A 21,119-nucleotide genomic window follows, 5' to 3' on the forward strand; every position below is an offset into this window, starting at 1 on the left:
TTGCAAATCACCCAACAATAATGCAAATCTATACTGTACTGCACTAATACTGAGTATCTTACCAAACAAGGGGGTTATCCTTAATACTAGTTAAATTCCAAAACATTGTATTTATGTTGTAGTGCTTACATGTGTGTATAATGGTATTTTAAACACGATTCAATGATCCGCCTTTTAGTATATCCACCCTTACTCTGGTCCCACGGCAGGCAGATATGCGACAGACCACTATTTGTTTACATGGCTTTCAGCACACAACAGCCAACAATTACCTCTGCTGCTGGAACCAGAAACGTAATTACTGCAAAATAAACTCAGTGGAACCAGGCTTGCTACAGAACATACGTTTTTAGAGAACATTCAGGTACCAAGGGCCACTACACAATGTAACTGCCCATAGACCAGGATACCAACTCTTTATAACATGGTCCTCATTCTTTAACTGTAAATGATTAGCCCCCCTCCCCCTCCTTCTTACAGCAAAAATGGGATTTGAAACGGAGCACAATTTAAAGAATATATGGGAATAAGAAATTCCTATTTGTACTGCTATCTGTTAAATCCAAAGTGATATTATACACTACAAATACTTGAATACACTTATACTGTACACAAGATATGGCCATTGGTATCACAGGGAAGCAAGCGTCCCGAGGGCCCTGCGAGAGGGTTTATTAGCATGACAGCATCAGCCACACACATCTGCAAGCGTTCCAGAGAGGATGCTCACATTTTACTTGCATTCTCCAGTTTTCTGGGCTAGTTGATTACCTAAAGCATTGTGTGTTTTCATAATGCTGGAAAAGAAAATGTGCATTTATTCACAACAGAATCAACAAAACACACACACAGAAGCTTGATAAACAGGGAATCGAGCTTTATATAAAATTAGCACATATGGGAACAGTAAAAAAAACAGAACAGCATTAGAAACATAATCTGTATTTTAGTTAAGCAAGAAAATATAAAACCACGGAAACATTGATAAGGAAACAAAAGGCACGATATGTATTCACACTCCAGTTTTAGTACCCAAAACAAATAAACAAAAAGATACTTAAGTGTGTACATGATGAGCAGAAGGAGCTGAAAATCAACGGCAAACCTTTGAAACACAGCCATGCAGATTGTTGTGCAGTATGAGATATTCAGTTTTTTATTTAAAGCCTCTTTATATCCAGGGCTGTCACCCTACAGTGTCAAGAGACAGACCAGTCCGATTTCCTTTACTGTCCTTAAAGGAGTAGTGCACACACTACAGTCCAGTTTCTTACCTCCTATTAGCTTGATTAGATGTTTTGGCTCCTCGCGTGGTTTTTCCTAATGCTATAGAGAAAGTGCTGCATCCTGGCACGTTTGCTGTAGGCCGTGTGGTCTGACCGCAGTGATTCTGAACTATAAAACACATGGGAGAGCACCATGTGCTGTAGCATGAAGTGGCACCAACCTTTACCTGTAGCACTCCATTTGAAACATCTGCAAGTTCAAAAAATCAACGATCATATTTCAGGTGCTAGAGGTTAAGAAAACTGGATTATAAAACTTTAGCACTCTCCTGCACAACATGTTTTTAGAATGCGTCTCCACGAAACGTACAATGCTTTTCTATATTTTTGTGGCAATAGGACTACACCCCTATCGGGTTTGCTATTACAGTATGCAGCATTTGCCTAGGAGCTTTGTAATGTATTAAAAGTCAGCACCAATATAGTCTAATGAACAAAGCACCATGAGAACTACTGTTTTAATTGGTTAAATGCCTGGCTACTGACTGGGGTGGGGTTGAGATGTGGATGCTTTGTCATATTTTAGTTTTTATTCTGTACCATACTTAACCGTTTTCTTTCTTATTGAATTACAAATTGCTAACATACTAGGAACTATGTGGTTCTGTTGCCTGATCGATTCTTGATGTGTTAAGATTTTACGCAGCTTCCAAATTACAAACACTATTGTCGCTATATACATTAAGACTAAACAATTCTTAACTATACCGCTTTCGTAAAAAAAACAAACACAAAACACATATAGCAAGTTGCTTACATATTTTTTGGAGTCATATGCAACAAAACTCTTATTTTACACATAGGGTCCAAATGTTTTAGCAAGTTGGAGAATTTTAGATATTAAAAACAAGAAAAAATACCTTATTTTTTTGTTTGTTTGTTTTAAATTGAGCAGCAAATACTCCTTGCGGATTACATTTTATATTATTTTTCACCAAATAGCATCCTATGCTGACTGAGGGTTGTGTTTAAACTGAATTGAGATGTACCTTCTGAAACACACACACACACTTCTCTCTGAACAAGGCAGGTTGTTTGAGAATAATAATAATAATAATAATAAAAACACGTTAAACCAGTAATTCCAGGATAGAGAAAGATACTGAACAGCTCTGGAAGAATTCTGAAAAAAACAAACAATTAATAAGAATTTACCACAGGACAGGCTGGTTTCGCAGCCCTGAGGACTGTACAACCAGCCATCAGTCCCTTTCTTGTCATATTAAGGCATCACAATAAACACATGGATCATGTTTGTAAGCTTAGAGCTCAACAATTAACAATCAGCAATTTAAGGCAAAGTATCATCATTAATAAGTCTGTATCTCTTTAATTCAACTGTGGAATAAAACCTGATTAAAGTCTGTTTAAATGAATTTTCAAAAATGATACAGAACAGGCCTTTTTTATGATTATGGTGTCCTGAATGTATTACTCTGTGATTTCCTTGTGCGGTCTGCTTTATTGATAGTTTTGTATAAAATTAAAATCAATAAAGTCGATTTTCAACCCACTCCCAGACTAAGCATCCAGAAAGTCAACTCGTGGTAAAGGCTTCAGGAGGGGCGGACATTATCCTGCATGGCACAGCACCTATACGACATTCTACATGTCCAACACAGTTCTAGTTTAGAACCAATGCTATTCCAGCACAAGGGAGCTACAGCAAGTAGTGGGCATGTATTAAAGTGTGTATTGGATTGTTCATTGCAGGCTACAGGCACACTTTAACCCTTTACAAGGAAGGTCATCTTTAAGACTGGAGTGAATTTAAGTTAAAATCGAGGAAGTGTCATAAATACATACATAAAAAAATACATAGGAGATGTCTGAAATCACTTTAAAAGGCTGTGTTTTGGTGTGGGATGATAAGCCTAAATAATTCTAATATCTATTTAAAACAGCTATATATTATATATATTAAGTTAGCCAATATATAACTGCAGTAATGCTGTGTTGAGCCCATGATGTAGTTTCATATTTTGCTTCACCATTTTGATATCATATATTACACTCAACACTACAGCATGTGCTTTTTAGTGTAATTTAATTGTTTCTATTAAGGTCAATGGTTTTGAAGCCGGTTGCCCTGGCACTCGTTTCTGGGATCTGCTGACAGCCCAATATGAAGATCCTTCAGTATACAGAGGGCAGACTCCGGTCCCCAAGAAAAGTTTACCACTGTATTTTTTCCTTGGTCCTTCACTGTGGTCGATTACAACTGGCTGTGCTTTTACTATGGCAAACTTGTATAAGGGATTGTCCGGACTTTATCCTACAACAGTGCTTCCAAACCCTGGTCCTGGGGACCCCAACTGAGCTCTCAATTACTTAACTAAACCCTTAATTGAACAAATACATTTGCTGAATTAAACCTTTTTACTTGTTTTCAGCTCCTAAACAGTTGCAGATTTTAAGATAGCTATAACATTTTGTAAGTAACTTGAACTGCAACTTATTAGGAGCTGAGAACAATTAAAAAGGTCTAATTAAGCAAATCATTAGTTCAATTAAGGGTCTAGTTAAGTAACGTGAGCTCAGTTGGAATGAAACCCAGAGGACACATGGGGTCCCCAGGACCAGGGTTACAATCTCTAGAAGGAATCTACCCTAATCAGTATAGTAAAGCATGGATTGCCTGGACTAGTTGTTTTTTGCAGTTGTAGAAACACTGCATCACAAGATTACTATATTTTGTAGGATGGACTATATCAGATTTTTGCATGCCTATTGCAAGCAGTGTCATTTGTAAGGTGTAGGACCCCCTCAACGATGATGCAGGATCAGTTTGATTGTAGGAATATTTTAAAACCAGGTCACTACAGAACATTCAGATTGTATATAAATTAAATGCGGGGAGCACACAGTACGCTTTGTGAGTTCCTACAGTGACTTGTGCATACCGGACATTTATCACCATGCAATGCTTTCTTCAATGACTAAATAGAATTTGTTTACATATATTGACATATATTCACACATGCATTGGTCCAGGGTTTGTTCACATCGAACCAAAATATTCCAGTTTTTAATCCTTCCTGATGTTAGCATAGACCACAGACTCAGTTTTGTAGACTGTGTTCGACATCTTCTTCCCTGAATGATCCAGCTGAGCATAAATTACTGGGCCCTGAAAAGGAGAGAACAGTGAACTGCAGAGAGCAAACAACACAATAGTCAACATCATTTATTATAAAAACAGAGGACAAAAACAGATTGAGGGCAACTTCAACCAACCTTCATTTTAAAAGGGCAACTTGGGACACATCTAAAATATAAGGTGCTTTGAACTAGTCATGTTTAATAAACAATATTTCTATCTAATTATAGAAATAATCAGGGATGTAAGGACGCACTATCGTCACGATACGATCCCTATCCTGATATGCCGCTTGTGATACGATATGCAGCACGTGGTCCCCATGGGCTTCTTGTATGATGCAGAATAAGATCAAACTAAATTTGTGTTTGAACATTTTGTTCAAAGAAACACATTAAACGAGATCCGCAGGGTATATATTCATGCCAACTATAAAGCACACCACATTCAACAACCACTTGATGAACTACAATGAGTGCTGTGCTTTTGGTCTTTATCACGATACAAACCTCTATCACGATACAACATCATGTAAAAAAGTATCACGATTTACTGTGAATGGTTACACCCCTACAAATAATATACCAAGTCATTCTAAACAAGAAGTATGCCATAGTTACCAATTTGTTCTTTAAGGCCAAAAAAACTCCATGCATGCTTGATGCAGGGGTGTTGAATTACAGTATTATGTATTTTTAGTTTCTTTTTCTCTTCCCACGAATGAGTAGATGTTCTTGAGATATACCGTAGTTCAAAAGGTACAGACACTTTCACTAACAAAACAGAAAGATTGGGGTACGAGAAGAAAAGTTTTATGAAGCCCAGCTTTAATATTTTCAACAAAAGAATGCACTTTGGTTCATTCAATGTGTCGTATCCAGCCACTTACCTGCTTAAACCATTTCAATACGGGTCTCTTAGATAAACTATGCTGTATGAATCATTGAAACTAAAGGGATGTTAACACAGGTCAAACCCGTGTTACACCTTTCAAGTCTGTACCTCTTTCTCCACAGAGTATATCTGAAACGTCAGAATATCTCGTTTCAGGTGTATATCACTAGCTTTGGCAAACAATAAGATTTTGTTTATCCGTTACAGAAATGTTGGAGCGGGGTTATCGAAGCGGGCAGCAGAACATGTGGGCACAATGCCAGTAGCTGCTCTGCCTGTCTGTAGTACTATATGGAAGGGTACACTTCTGCTATAGTTCAGGGAAATGCCACATGTTGCGCACCAGTAAACCCCAGGATTATAATGTCCCCTGGAAAGCAAAGCAAAATCCCCAGAAACCCTGAAACTAATTAAAGCCTGGCACGATACTGTATCTGTATTAATAGTCTAGGGATGACACACAGTATAAGTAGTTGCACTGTGTTTGTTTAGAGCACCAAAACCATTTCCCACATGAACAGACACAGCTGCACACACTGCAGTACTGCAGCAAGACTCAAATGAGGAACAAATAGATTACCAACCCAGCCTCCGCGGCTCAGCTGGATTCAACACCTGTAAGTGCAAACACCCATGCGACAGCCCCCTCACTATGAAATCACCTTGGAAAGAGAACTCTTCCAACCTGCGAGTGTAAAGAGCCTAGAAGTACCCGGGTTGGCCTGCAGAGAATATCATTTGCATAAACGCTTCTGGTGAAACATCTTTCCTGATTGTCGCTTTCGTTTCACAGATTTAGGAGAGCTGCTTTCATTTATTTTTATTTTATAATTTTTTTTTTTAAATACATAATGAACTTGTTTATCTCATTGTAACTAAAATGTTTCTTTAACTTTGTGTGTGTTTGTGTGTGTGCCTGCAGTGATCTGTGTCACAGACAGTCATGAGTTCTCTGGCTGTACATGGATTTCTCCGAGGTCATTTTTCACTTATGTGCGCGAACTTAAGAACATTAGAGATTTTCCGAACAAGAGGAGGCCATTCCGCCCATCCACGCTCGTCTGGTTCCTAGTAGCCGATTGATCTCAAAACTTTGTCCAGTCGGGTTAAAGGAGCCCAATGATTCAGCATCAACATGACTTGGTAGCCCATTCCATACCCACACCACTCAGTGTAAAGAAGCGACTCCCACCCTCTGTCCTGAGCCCACTCAATTGCTGGCTGTATCTTCTGGTCTTGGTTGAAGTATGGGCCAGGGTTAACTTGCCCGAAGGCGTGTTGTATTTGCCATTGCTCCCATGGAGCCGAGTCTGTCTCTGCACTCTGTACTAACTCCCTACTATGTCCGATACGGATTTGCAGCAGCACCGACATACATACCTGTGCAGGGCCGGAGGGACTGCTACATCTCGAGTCCTCTTTATCTGAGCCCTCTTTCTTCAGCGCCCGCGTCTCTTGAGGAACCACGCTTTCAGAGGAGCTGCAGCTAATGGGTCATGTTTTGAAGGGCGGGGGTTGTTTTGTTTTACAAGTCAAATGGCACAATGTAGCACACAAGCAAGCGTTGGCAGAGCAGTGCGAAAAAACAAACCAAAAAAACACAAAAACAGAAAAAAAAAGACAAAATGCAATGAATGATGAGCTCACAGTACAAACAAAACACTCCATTCTCATTGTACAGCTACACTGATTCAGTGTGAAACAAGACCCAATGTCGTGAATCAAAAGGCTTGCTCTCCTGAGTTGGAGTGTACAAAGAACACAACACAACACACACAAAACTAAAGGTACAAACAATGCCATCTACTTCAAAACTACTAAACTATATAGGGGCTGTGTACAGTGCTATTCAGCAGTCGCAGGAAGTATTTGAAAACATATTAACAATTTTTTATTTTTTAACCAGAACCATTTTGCATGATTTCTGATTAAATACATTTAAGTACTGTACTGAATTACATTGCACAGTATTCTTTTTACCCAGCCCAAAACATTAACCTCCTCCCACCAGCACAGGGGTGAGAGCAAAGTTCAGCAGCTGTAATACACAAGCAGAAAAACAAACAAAGTGTACTGTAACAGGAATTTAAAAAGCACTAGCTATCGACAGAGGCTCTTTTCAAAACAGAAATGACAGATGCACTGGGATTGGTTATCTTTTGATCCGGTAATGATTTAGTTAAAAAAGACTCTTCCTGTACGTACCTCACAAAAGGGGTTTACCGTTCCAGCCATTTCGAAACTTTGGCTTTGATAAGTCTTTCTAAAGCAAACTCATATCAACAGAATACATTTTAATTACCTACGATGCATCCTGTGTGCAGAGAGGATTAATATGCTGTATGCTTTTCAGTAACAAACTGTCATCTAGTCCTATAGTCATTCGTTTGTCGGTTTCCTCCGTTAGTGTCTGAGCTGTTGGCCTGGGTCACAGTATACCAGGCTCCATTTCTGAATTGATATTTAAGAGATAATATTAACAAATGCATGCACAACTGTATGTGCTTTCAATGGGGCAAGAGGCAGTGTCTGTCCCGAGTTGAAACAGCACGCTATCTCAGCCACTAGATGGCGCCATAAGCTTTTATCCATAGAAAGCAAAGGCAATTACAGGATGTTTTTTCTATGTTTGTTTAATGTTTCTTTTGACAGTATACAGACTAAAGGTGCAGAGAGTAAAATGAGCCAGTCTGTTCAGCCTTCTGTTTAAATCTACTGCGAAGTCAACCATCGGTTTTCTACTGCGGATGCTGATTAAAGTACGAAGCTGAAAACAGTGACAATGAGTTTGTTTGTTTTTCTTTGTATTTAAAACAGCTACTGTCTTGATTAAAGGAGTGCCATATAAAGACTGCATCATCCAGGACCCTGTGCTGGTGGTCTGATTGCATACAGAGTCTACATAAAGCTCACAAGACAGAATTCAGTGATGGGTTTCAATACAGTTCGACTTTGTTTTGTTTTGCAATGCAGTCAGGAATATCTGCTTTGTTTTTCATTTCAAATACTCAAAATGATTTGTTAAATTAAACTGCACTTGAAAAACCTATTAACCTCCACTGAGTGACAGTCTGGTGAACACATAAAGAACAATAAACCAATAGTAATAACATGAAAATGATGCTAACATCAATGTTAATTGATTTAACACATACAAAATGCACCAAAATGAAAGGCTGTTTGTTTTTTTTGTTTTTTTTTTTAGAAGAATGCATTCTCTTTCTGGAACCTGTATGCTTGGAAAGCATTAGTTATATCTACGATTGTAATACCATTCTTTATTTTTTTGTTTAGAGGTGCATATCTGTATTAGTCGCCGTGCCTACAGTTCTGCACAGCAGTGACGAGAATATTAAAAAGACGGGACAGACGCACACACTGTTTACTGGTTAGTTGTGTTAAATCAAAACCAAACAAGCAATGCAGTTAGTGGGTTAGCATGAATGCCTGAATGCCAAGTTTAAAAGACCTTTCTCAACAGTATCAGCTTCACTGAAACACTCGGCATTGTCAGATTGGAAGCAGCTTAAATGCATTAAATCTGAGGGTGGGGTGTCTTGCATTCTATCCTGGCCCTGTGGCAATATTCAGATTTAGGCAATTCATCTGATGCAACAGTTTAACAGAAGAACAATCCCTTCTTGAGGCTCATCTTTGATTGTGCAGTGAGGTGACTGCAGGGAGTGCCACAGTAATGCATGGGGGCGGGGGTCATTGGGTCGGAAGTACAAAACGAGTCTTCTAGGGATGTCATACTATGTTCTCCAGGATTGCTTGAAAACACTTGACTAATGAACAGGAATTCAGATGAACTACACCAGTCACTCAATCAAGCAAAACCTTTACTTATCCAGAGGAGTCAATTGATATCAAATCCCCCATTTATAATGAGACCTGACTGGTGCGCATTCACTTTGAGAAACCATAGTAGACACGCTCCAATCCTGGAACTTGTTCGATATTTTCTTGAATGGTTAATAGTTGTACTAACCGTGCAGCGATGGCAGGGTTATTCCTGGCATGTTTTAGTGAGTGCCCTGTTGTGTTAATACAGCACTAACAATCCTCTTGCACTGAAAACCCAACAGCCCAACATGCAAGGCACCGCAATACACAGTAGGTATGTAAGGTCTTCATGCTTCATGCTGTGAACCATTACAGATGTAGCATGTTAACACTTTGACAGCAGGCAGTGGTTAAGATGAGCAGTGGTGTTTAAAACAGCCCCAGTGTGAAAATCAGTCACTGACTCCACTTAGGGGAAGAGTCTTGGATGCAGCTTTCGTCCAAGACTGACAGAAAAAAATAAATAAAGCTCCATCCAATTTAAAAGGTGACTGTGAAGCACTTTGCTGTACTGGACTTCTACATGACGTTCTAGCATGTGTGTCACAAGACAGGAAGCGCTTTGTTCAGTTCATAAGCATGCTGTACATCTGGCTGGTGTGTGATGCACTACCCAGCCCACTCTCTCTCACGCAGTGCCATAATCAGACACTGCAAAAAGCAGCTCTACAGAAGCTGTGCTGTCGAGGCTGCTGTGAACATATCCAAATCTGCTAGACGTTTGTAGAATTGTATGCGGACATGACATTTTGTAAATCATTTGTTGTGCTCAATAGTACATTCTAGTATGTATTTTAATTTTGAGCAATATGTTCAGACACAGAAGTCTCATACATCAAAGTGTTGGTTTTAAATTGAAAATGAAATCAAATCAATGCAACAAAAAAAAGAAATACCCACACATTAATAAGTTAATATGATTTAATAAATAAAACACAGAAAAGCAAACAATTCACCACCACTATGAACTTACCACCAGATTATTTAGTAAGCTGTGCTGTTTTCTTTAAAGATAGATAAAAGCCCTGTTAAGTCTAATTATTACTGTTAAATATTCCACTGGCAATGACAGCAACATGAAATATTCTGTGGTGTAAGACATTATCCTTAAGACTTCAGTAATCCATTTGCATTTTTTTTTTTTTTTTTTTTTTTTTTTTTAGAAACTTCTTGCACATATTCATTACAAGAATAACAATCTGTTACATTGCGGGCCTTGGAAGAATCCGTTTCTAAATGATAGGGTTTTTAACCAGTAATTTGATTTGAAGTGTGCTTATGTAAAGTGAGATGCTGCAGATTTGAGTACAGTACTCAACACTTCACAGCAGACGAGGCAGACAGGCCTGCATCGTATGTTTGTCTCTATTTTTAGGGGTAGCTTGGGGGCAGAAATGATTGCAAGTCTACTTGCAAAACACATTCTTCCCCTGTATGCTGTATATCCAAACCAAATATCTATCACTATTCATTTGAAATACAAAAACCATAAAGAAGCAACTTTCAGTTGTGTAAGGGTTTCATACACATATACAAGAGTTGTAGTGCAATAGTGTATGAGTTTAACCCTTACTGTTCAGTCCTTCTGCATTTCTGCACTAACAGAGGAACTTGGGTGTATACTCGAGACAAGAGATCTGCTAAAGACATGAACCCAACTTCAGCCAACCAATACATCAAGTTTATTTTTTACCTTTTTTTGTATTTAAATTTGATTATATTTTATTAAAATGATATTTGAAGCAATGCATCCTTTACACACTGTCCATGCGTCTTGACTTTATAATTCAAGGGGACAGTGAAACGGTAGTAACCCTCAATTAGGACAGATACATGTGTGAGTTTATGGGTTACGGTTAGAAGAATGTGGCAGTAGGTCCCATAGTGCTGAATCTAGAACACTGGATATTGTTCCAATACAATTAACACTTTGTTCCGCTGCCCTCTATCAACCAAATCTTTCTTGGGCAGTTCCTCAAATCAACACCAAGTATACTGCAAGTTAAAAAAAAAAAAAGATGCCTAAAGTGTCAGACTTACCCAATGTAGTCCTTACTGGCCTGCTTCCTTCTGACCAGCAGGTAAAACACAATGACCAGGATGATGAGTAACCCCAGGATGGCTCCGATCACTGCTCCCGCAATCACGCCAGCGTTGGACAGGGGGAGAGACCCTTCAACGGAAACTACAGCTCAATCATTTTGTGGAGAATGTGCACCAAGCATTTATTCACTGATACAATCCCATTTCAAGCTGCTGCTGAATTCTGATGAATTTCACGAACAAACATTTAACCACAAAAATGGGTGTGTGTGCAAGTTTCTACTTCTGTGACCGACAACCTTTTAGATTTCCTGTTGACTGCCATTGTGTGTAGAAATGTAAAAATCGGCCCTTTTTTGTTAAATGTTACCCATATAATTTAACATTCAACATGTGAACCAACTGCACCTGCATAATACCACTGGGCTTGTGTTAACATGCATTTGCTGTATCCTAAAAAATAATAATAATCTAGCCCTAGCCTTGCTCATGTCATGGAAATGAGTGGCCGGACTGAAATTACAGTAGAATGCTGTGGTCTCAGCTCCTAGCTAACTTTATTGCACAACACAAAGCCACCACACTGCCCATTACCCTCTGTTTGTCAGTTGCAGGACTGAATAGCAGGTGGTTTAAGATATAAACACACTACATAAACCCTCAAATCACAAGTCACAAATACCTGCGAAACAGCTCTGAACAATCTGTCTGTGTGACATTCACAGATTACAATTTATCAAATGTAAAAACTAAAAGTAACAGACAGACACGTCGTGTTTAATACAGCTCAGTGCAGAAACCCCTTTGGCACGGTTCTGATGCTCATTGAAAACACATCCAGTTATTCCCAGTGCTGATAGTTTGCAAAGAGAACAAGTTACCTCTCTCCACAACTTGAAGATGTATACTACTCGGCTTGACATCAATATCAGGGGGGTTTTTCACAATGCAGGAGTAGGTGCCGTTGTCCTTGAATATCATTTTGGTTATGGTGATGGACGCGTCTTTCTTGTTCAGGTCTCCAACCCACAACACCCTGTCTTTGAACTGGGGGGTTTTCCCGAAATAGGGCTTCCCTCCCGTGTAGTGGAACAACTGTTGGGACAGAGAAGCTGATGTTCATAACATGAAATGGAAATAAGAATCAAATTGGGAACCAAAGAATGTTCATACATTTGTCACTTCGATCAGACTGCCCTTTTAAAATGTACTTGAAATTATTTCCCAATAATGACAAGTTGGTCGAATCGTCCAAGATGCTGACATTAACAAGGCACCAGACGATGCAGGATCCGATGTCCTGTGCATCTTATAGTGCTGCAAGGGTTTGATTTGCAGTAAAAAGTGAAAATACTACAAGGTTCGCATGAGGACCTTAAAATGAGGGATTTCAAAATGTAGATTGTAATTAAGACCAAAGACCATCAGCATTACAATAAATTCCATTTGAACATTCATGTTGTTATTATTATATTGATAGTTCCAGTTCTTTTTTTTTTTTAACCCCTGGGTATAAACCACTTTGTCAGGCACCACTTTAGGTAAACCTTTTCCGGTTAATTAGTCCTTGGCTCCATCTGAGGAATTTAATTGCCCAAAACAAATCCTCCTTTAACTTTTATTTATTTATTTTATATTAAAAAAAAAATAAAAAATACTTATTTACAGGTAAAATAAATACAGGGTTTAATAAAAATAAAAACATTGTTTTTAGTTTACTGAAAATGAAAACTGACTGGATGTATACCCTGTTAGAAACTACAAGCATTTCTTCAAAAGGATATTTTAATGCAATTTCTCGTTTCCTGTTTTTCGGGAAAGGGGTGAACCATGACCAGGGCTGGCTGAAGCAGGGGGCCAGCTTGGACAGGCTCAGTTGAACACAGACGTTAAGAAAAGGGAAACAGGAACAGGGTTAAGGAGGAAGAGACAGACAGAGTGAAGAGGGAAAGACAATTACCTCGCCAACCTCACCCCATCAAAAAATAGACCTTTACAGACCAAAATACAGTACAACTGTGCGAGACACAAACTTATATGTACAGTACAGCCTCTTTCTAACCAGATTTAATCCAATGAAAATCCCAGATTTTTATCAAGAACTAGCCCAGAGTCCACCTTGCGGAAATAATTACTCGGCTTGGCTCTCCACAGCCTGTATGGACCGACTGTTGGTAGAGAGCTGGGGTGACAAATATTGTCACGTTTCACACTTGTGTACTTGACTTAGGGGTCAATTTGATAATTGATTATTGATCTGTACCCCTGGATCATTTCTTACTGGATCAGTCCCAGCACCTGTGAATCTCCCTGGAATGCATCCCTGTCATCCATGCAGAAACCACCTTGATCTCTAAAGACAGGTGGTCGATGCAATCCAAGAGGATTCCTGTGGTGTAAAATGCTCTAATAAAATCCATCAGCGGGTACAGGGTTTAGTTTACCTCAGAATTAAGGAGGAGTGTTGGAAAAAGAAAAATAATGTCTTGGCAAGTTTCACAACCCATTTTCATTTAACCCATTAAGTGCCACCGTCCTCATTGGAATTTTTTTGGAGCATTTAACAGGCATATAACTCATTTTGATTTTCTCTAACTATTTTGTTATGAAAACTTACTCTAATTTGTTAACCACAAAAGTTTAGTCTAAATGCAAATTACATAAATATATTTGGTAGCCTATAAATGGTTTAAAGTGTGTTTCTACATTTTCACCGCAAAGAGTAAACCTCGGAAAGACAGGGGATTATAACTCATCATTTTGGCCTTTTTAACACCCCTAGTGAAAGTGAGTGTCCCATTGTGGAACATGCAGAAGGGGAGTCTTACAGAGACCGTGTCTCCTCCCCCCTCAGGATGAAAGTCCCAGGATAAGGAGGTTCCGCTGCTGACCAGGTCCTTGGATGTGAAGGTACATCGGAGAGTTCCATCCGTCCCGTTTTCAACAAAGAGCTCTGCTGGAGTGTAAACGTCCACCGCTGACCCTGGAACAGCAGCTGTGGATGAGAGAAACAAGACAGGCACCTATCAGGACACATACGCACACGAGGCGGGAGGAAGCTGCGTTTCCACTACTGTACCCAACCCTGGTTTCAACTCCAGCCGTCCACACAGGAGGAGCGAGGAAGCTGCGTTTCCACTACTGTACCCAACCCTGGTTTCAACTCCAGCCATCCACACAGGAGGAGTCTTGTGGGCATGCCAGCATGTGTTCTCCTTCTCTAGCCTAGTCATTATTTCCACAGATTACATTTATTAGGACCTTGTGCATGAAATTGGAAGGAACGTATATATACATACAGTGCCTTGCAAAAGTATTCAGACCCCTCACCAATTCTCTCATATTACTGAATTACAAATGGTACATTGAAATTTCGTTCTGTTTGATATTTTATTTTAAAACACTGAAACGCAAAATCAATTATTGTAAGGTGACATTGGTTTTATGTTGGGAAATATTTTTAAGAAAAATATCTTGAAATATCATTATCATATAAGTATCATATAAGTATTCAACCCCCACACATTAATATCTGGTAGAGCCACCTTTCGCTGCAATAACAGCTTTAAGTCTTTTGGGGTAAGTATGTACCAGCTTTGCACACAGTGTCGGAGTGATTTTGGCCCATTCTTCTTGGCAGATTTGCTCGAGGTTGTTCAGGTTGGTTGGACGACACTTGTGGACCACAATTTTCAAATAGTGCCACAGATTCTCAATGGGATTGAGATCAGGACTTTGACTGGGCCACTGTAGGACATTCACCTTTTTGTTCTTGAGCCACTCCAATGTTGCTTTGGCCTTGTGCTTGGGATCATTGTCCTGCTACAAAGGTGAATTTCCTCCCAAGCTTCAGTTTTTTAGCAGACTGAAGCAGGTTCTCTTGCAGTATTTCCCTGTATTTTGCTCCATCCATTCTTCCTTCAATTTTAACAAGATGCCCAGTCCCTGCTGATGAGAAGCATCCCCACAGCATGATGTTGCCACCACCATACTTCACTGTAGGGATGGTGTGTCTTGAGGCATGGGCAGTGTTAGGTTTGCGCCACACATAGTGCTTTGAGTTTTGGCCAAAAAGCTCTATCTTGGTCTCATCTGACCACAAAACCTTTTCCCACATCGCAGCTGGGTCACTCTCATGCTTTCTGGCAAACTCCAGACATGCTTTCAGATGGTACTTTTTGAGTAACGGCTTCTTTCTTGCCACCCTCCCATACAGGCCAGTGTTATGCAGAGCTCTTGATATGGTTGACTGGTGCACCATTACTCCACTCCCAGCCACTGAACTCTGGAGCTCCTTCAAAGTGATTGTTGGCCTCTCTGTGGCTTCTCTCACAAGTCTCCTTCTTGTTTGAGCGCTGAGTTTTGAGGAACAGCCTTTTCTTGGCAGTGCGTGGGTGGTGTGATGCAGCTTCCACTTCCTGATTATTGATCCAACTGTTCTTACTGGGATATCCAAACCACTGGATATTATTTTGTACCCTTTCCCTAATCTATGCACTTGTATTACTTTATCTCTAACTTCTGTAGAATGCTCTTTGGTCTTCATTTTCCTTCAGATTCACAGCCTGACCAATGATCCTTCAACAGTGGGGTTTTTTATCCAGAAAATGTGACAGCAACTTTAATGGTTCACAGGTGGAGGCCAATGGTAAGGTAATTGTGTCCTCGTTAGGGCAATTTCTTTCATCGGTGTAAACTGGGAGCTTCCACAGCACAGGGGTTGAATACTTATGCAAGCAAGATATTTCAGTTTTTATTTTTCTTAAAAATATTTCCCAACATAAAACCAATGTCACCTTACAATAATTGATTTTGAGTTTCAGTGTTTTAAAATAAAATATCAAACAGAACGAAATTTCAAAGTACCATTTGTAATATGTAATATGAGAGAATTGGTCAGGGGTCTGAATACTTTTGCAAGGCACTGTGTATAGTTTTAATTCAGAGTCATGGTATGCAGGACTCTTAGTTTCTCTACCCCCTCAGCAGGTTTACTGGATTATGTTGCTACTGAATTCTATAGCAACTCTTGCAGTGTGAATCAAACTTCAGTGCATCCACAACAAGGATTACAGGATAACATTTTGTCACATGTTGGGAACAATCCCCCCCCCCCCCCCCAAAGAAACAAGCAGGTTGCATAATTCACTTTACCTATCATGATGACATGAGGACTGGAATGTGTTTGTCAGAAACACGCTTATTCCGAGGTCTGGTTTGTATAACATGACGCGCTTCCCTGAGACCAAAGGGGAAGCACAATCTTAAGAGTGAAGTCACTGCAGTTGCGCAAGCTCCACACTACAGCAGATCTGTTGCTGTATCTCCCGGACAGAGCTGCTGCTGTAAATAAACTCACAAAGGTTTTTGTTTTTCTTTCACATCTTCCTACAGTAATAAAATGCATAGCTCCTCCTTGTCTGTCAAAACACTTGATGGAAATGCCCCCCAGTACCTAATGAATATGTAATACACAGCGTTCTACAGTGGACGGAGAGTTACAGTAAGCAGCCCTGTGGAGGCTTGTTGCCTGCAAGAAGAACAGGACAGTGCTACTGTTCACTGATTACAGAAGTAATGGTCATGGTCTGGAACAGCCCTGACTCTAGCATTCTTCACTGGGCGAGACTTCTAAAAACCATTCCAGGTTTTAACACGTTTGGTTAGCCTCAGTGTGTATGTACTGTAACAAGCTCAGGAGTGTCTTATTAAACTCACAGTAAAACCAGGAATGGAGTGAACTGCTACAGTATGCATTGGGAGTCGCATTGCCACCCCTGTTATCTCCAGTACTATTGTAATCACTGGCCTCTGCTTCCATACAATGGAGCTATATTAAAGGATGTTCTTAATTATTTTCTTTTTACACTCAAACATCCCATGCCTTGCTTCTCAGCCATACTGTAGCAGTCAGTGAAACGGGCAGGCTGGTCTGTGCTGCAACACGTCTAAAGGGATGGAAAGAACCCGAATCATGACTCAACAACCTCCAGGTCACAAGACCCTGCCACAATGCCAACGTGCTGCTGCAGGCACTTCTTGACATGATCAGGACGGTAAACAAAAAGAGATAGTTCCTGAAAAGAAAAAAGAAAGAATTAAAAAAAAAGAAGACTTTTCATACTGTGTCCAGGGTGCCGTAGAATCATACAGAATCACAATGCTAAAGCCACCTGTGCTGGGTAGTAGCGGGACTGCAGTAGAGGTGAAATGAGAAATTCCATCAGAGTTTTATCCTTTCAGAAGCTACTGTGGCATACTAAATAGTCAACAGTCCTTCTTTGATAAGAGTACTTGAACAGTAAGGGCATCATGCCAGCACTGCATCAATAATGCAGAAAACTGCTTTAAGCAAATGAATGGTACAGTTTCTACTGTGAATCTCTAAGACCAATGTCACTGCAATCTTCTGTGTGCTCTGAAAGGAAATCAAGGTTCAGTTTTCAACAGTTTCTGGATGCTACTACAGTGGAAGCAGATAAATCATCAGGCAATGTACAGTATCATATTCCCTGCAGAGAATAAACACTGCATCATAAAAACTGGTGTTAATGAACAAAGTTCACCTGTGATCTAAGCCCAACTGCTTTGCTGGCTCCGTTTCACTTCTGGAATGACTTCTCTCTCTGGATATCACGGACAGAAAGAAAGAGCCAATTTGGGAAATCTAACAGGAATCAGCTCCAAGTACTGTTTCCATCTGGTGCCAAAGTGTTGCAATAGGGGTTGGTCAATAATGAACTAGCTATCTGAAGCCATGAATAAATGAAGAGTGGTGACGAGAATACAAAGAATCCAACTAACTTTCTAATCTACTGTGAAAGGTCATAAAAACAAAGAGTTTAAAAAACACATTATCATAATATAAGGGATCCAAACCACTCTTCAAGTCTGCTTAGTTTATTAAAAACAAATGCCTAAAGGCAAAATCTAGGCCTACAGTATATAGTAGGACACGTCAGTATTTTGGAGCAGCTGAAAAACTTCAACAGCATGAACTCTTTGAAGAGAAATTTAAATATTTCAGAGCCTGTGAGCTGTCACACCACACAGCATCACTGCTACAGGGAGACAGACCACACACCACGCAGGACCTGAGAAGAGTGCAAGAGGACCATTGAGGAAGCACAGCCTGTGAGCTGTCACACCACACAGCATCACTGCTACAGGGAGACAGACCACACACACACCACGCAGGACCTGAGAAGAGTGCAAGAGGGCCATTGAGGAAGCACAGCCTGTGAGCTGTCACACCACACAGCATCACTGCTACAGGGAGACACACCACGCACACACCACACAGGACCTGAGAAGAGTGCAAGAGGACCATTGAGGAAGCACAGCCTGTGAGCTGTCACACCACACAGCATCACTGCTACAGGGAGACACACCACGCACACACCACGCAGGACCTGAGAAGAGTGCAAGAGGACCATTGAGGAAGCACAGCCTGTGAGCTGTCACTGGCACACCACACAGCATCACTGCTACAGGGAGACACACCACGCACACACCATGCAGGACCTGAGAAGAGTGCAAGAGGACCATTGAGGAAGCACAGCCTGTGAGCTGTCACACCACACAGCATCACTGCTACAGGGAGACACACCACGCACACACCACAGGTGTGACTGGCAGAACAACACAGGCATCATACAGTACCACACTACCCCAGCAGCACACAGGTGCCATTGGAAAGCTGTCTACAATAAAAGCTCTCTGTGGATAACCTTACTGCAAACATTCAATCTAACAGTGAGAAAGCTGGTCAGGGTCCGACACAGGCCAAGCCACACGTCCAGATTCAGATGAGAAACACGACAAATACAACAGAGTCATTCTCTGCAGACAAACCTGACAGAACGGACATCCCTGTCACAGCTGAATGAGTGGACTTGCATTCTCAGGGGTCAATGATGCAGCTCTGTTCTTGCATTTAAATGAGAGACCAACAAACCAAACTCTTGTTTTCCCCAGCCACCGCAAAGGAATTATTTTAAACAAACCATGCCTTTATTTACCCAGTCCATCAACTAAACGCTTTGTTTTTTTTTGGTTAACATACTGTATTCTGACCTGGCCCAGCTGAACAACATGACTCATGGTTTTAAAATAACTGAAGCCCTTGTCAAGCCATTCTACTGCAGAGTCACAGCAAGGCATTGTTATCCACACTGCTGACTCCAAAGACTCCTTCCTGACTAACAAGAAACAGTTTAAACAGTTTTCAGCTGCACTTTCAGAATGAAATCTACAACCGAGTCAGCCTTGACTTCAGCATTGCGCAGCTCATTCTCATCTCTTCATTGACACGCTGTTCTCACAGACAGCTACAGCCAACAGCTTTGCATCATCTAGAATAAGTTTAGGATTGAGACCATTTAAAAAAAAAGAAACTATATGAACATCATTCAGATCTTTTATTTACATCGTGTAATCAAAGGAACTACAAAATGATACCGCAAAAGTAAAACAGAAGCCAAAATAGTTCATGTTAGATGCGTCCTATTTTGAAGCCCATTCTCTGAGATGAACACAGTGATCGAAGCTGTACAAAACTACTGTTCCAAAAAACTTAGTTGCAGGAAAAGCCCACTTCCCTTCTGCACTTTGTTCTCAAGTAGGAAATGAAATACTGTTGAGAAATGTGGATCCCTCCCCCACCAGCTAAATGAATATACTATAGAAATAAAACCCACCAATCAACTTTTTCTTGCAAATTATCAAGCAACTCGTTGATGCGGATTGATCAGTTTTCACCTCATGAATAGTTCAAGCTGCTGTACAATATCTGAACAATCTGGATTTCAGCTAACTGCTTAAAAATGTTTAGCAAGCAGGTTGTTTTACTTATCAAATTGTTGTTTTGTGAAGTGGTTTGTGTTGTAGTTAACAGAAAGCGAAAGTACTTTGTGTTTCGTTTGGGGGGGGGGCTTACCTGTAAATAACCAATGCCACCACAGACATGTGCACACACACAAAAAGTATCTGCAGTTAATATCGTTCAGCAAACCATAACAGACACCACCACCCCTGTATTACACAAGATCACATAGCGAGAAACGACGCGTTAACATTCCAGTAAACTGCAAGACCCCGAGACAGACATCATTTGAGAATGAAACGCGTCTTGCTCATTTAAACACCGAATACCGCAGTACTGCAGTTTACAGCAGTTACATACAGTACACACACTGCAAACAAAATACAAAACCGAGGTTTCGTTGGAGTATCACATATGAAACCTGCTTAATAATAATAACGTTACGTTAACATATATATTGTAATAAATTTCACATTTCGCAATCCAACAATGAAACAATGTGCTTCCGTAGACTTTTGTGAAACAATATTGTAGTTTCTTTGATTACACGATGTTAAACAAAAGACCTAAAAATGATGTCTCGATCCTAAAATTGCAGCGATACAAAACTTGCGTCCACAGCTGTAGTATATCGCTACACCAGACACAGGCATTCATTTCATCACAAATACACGTTCGTTTCTGAATCACAAAAGACTACAACATCAGAATCAAAGAAAACGTTTACCGCAAACTCCCCTCCACATACTGTAGCTAAAAACACCGGACTCACAAACAAGGACCTCTGAGACAACAGCTGAGGGAAGACATTGGACTTCTCAGTAAGAAAGTTTGTTAGGCAACGCAGTAAAAACGAGACTTTAATTCAATCAGTCACCACGATAGAAGTCCAAACGCTTTACACATCTACTTACCCCAAGATAAGAGCTGAAATCCGAGCCACACTGCCAGTATCTGTGACGGGTTTCTCACTTTCGCTCCCATTGTGTGTTTAATTCCACTCCAGTAAAAACCCTTGAGTATTTCCATTTCTCATTTCCTGTTTCCACCGGAAGACTCGCCTCTCGCCTCGACTAATGCTGCAATGTTACTGGTGTTCGTAAGTGCCAGTCAATCAGTAACTCCT

At 40.3% G+C, this 21,119-nt stretch overlaps 1 protein-coding gene across 3 annotated transcripts; it reads right to left on the reverse strand.

The window, feature by feature from the left end:
• Nucleotides 1-862: 862 nt before the first annotated feature.
• Nucleotides 863-21,084, reverse strand: LOC117407263 (myelin protein zero-like protein 1). Of its 3 annotated transcripts, none has more exons than XM_034012058.3 (6): nt 20,908-21,082; nt 13,998-14,164; nt 12,051-12,264; nt 11,167-11,311; nt 6,661-6,766; nt 863-4,416 (listed from the first exon to the last, which is right to left on the reverse strand). In XM_034012058.3, the coding sequence occupies exons 1-6, from the start codon at nt 21,020-21,022 to the stop codon at nt 4,315-4,317; spliced, it is 849 nt and encodes a 282-aa protein (XP_033867949.3). In that variant the 5' UTR covers nt 21,023-21,082; the 3' UTR covers nt 863-4,314. The 3 variants fall into 3 exon arrangements, with proteins under 3 accessions (XP_033867949.3, XP_033867950.3, XP_033867951.1); XM_034012059.3 differs by having other exon boundaries at nt 11,167-11,299; nt 20,908-21,080; XM_034012060.3 differs by lacking the exons at nt 863-4,416; nt 6,661-6,766 and adding an exon at nt 10,034-10,130 and having other exon boundaries at nt 20,908-21,084.
• Between the last annotated feature and the right edge of the window lie 35 nt (nt 21,085-21,119).

This window comes from Acipenser ruthenus, chromosome 9 (genome assembly GCF_902713425.1).
Source record: "Acipenser ruthenus chromosome 9, fAciRut3.2 maternal haplotype, whole genome shotgun sequence".
NCBI classification, from domain to species: Eukaryota; Metazoa; Chordata; class Actinopteri; order Acipenseriformes; family Acipenseridae; genus Acipenser; species Acipenser ruthenus.

Bases quoted from the DNA above. Each gene is read 5' to 3' on its own strand.
- LOC117407263 (XM_034012058.3), bottom strand. From the start codon at position 21,022: ATGGAAATACTCAAGGGTTTTTACTGGAGTGGAATTAAACACACAATG. The intron at 14,165-20,907 runs GTAAGTAGATGT...TCTCATCCACAG, and splicing joins ATTTCAGCTCTTATCTTGGG to CTGCTGTTCCAGGGTCAGCG. The intron at 12,265-13,997 runs GTAAGACTCCCC...CTGTCCCAACAG, and splicing joins GGGGAGGAGACACGGTCTCT to TTGTTCCACTACACGGGAGG.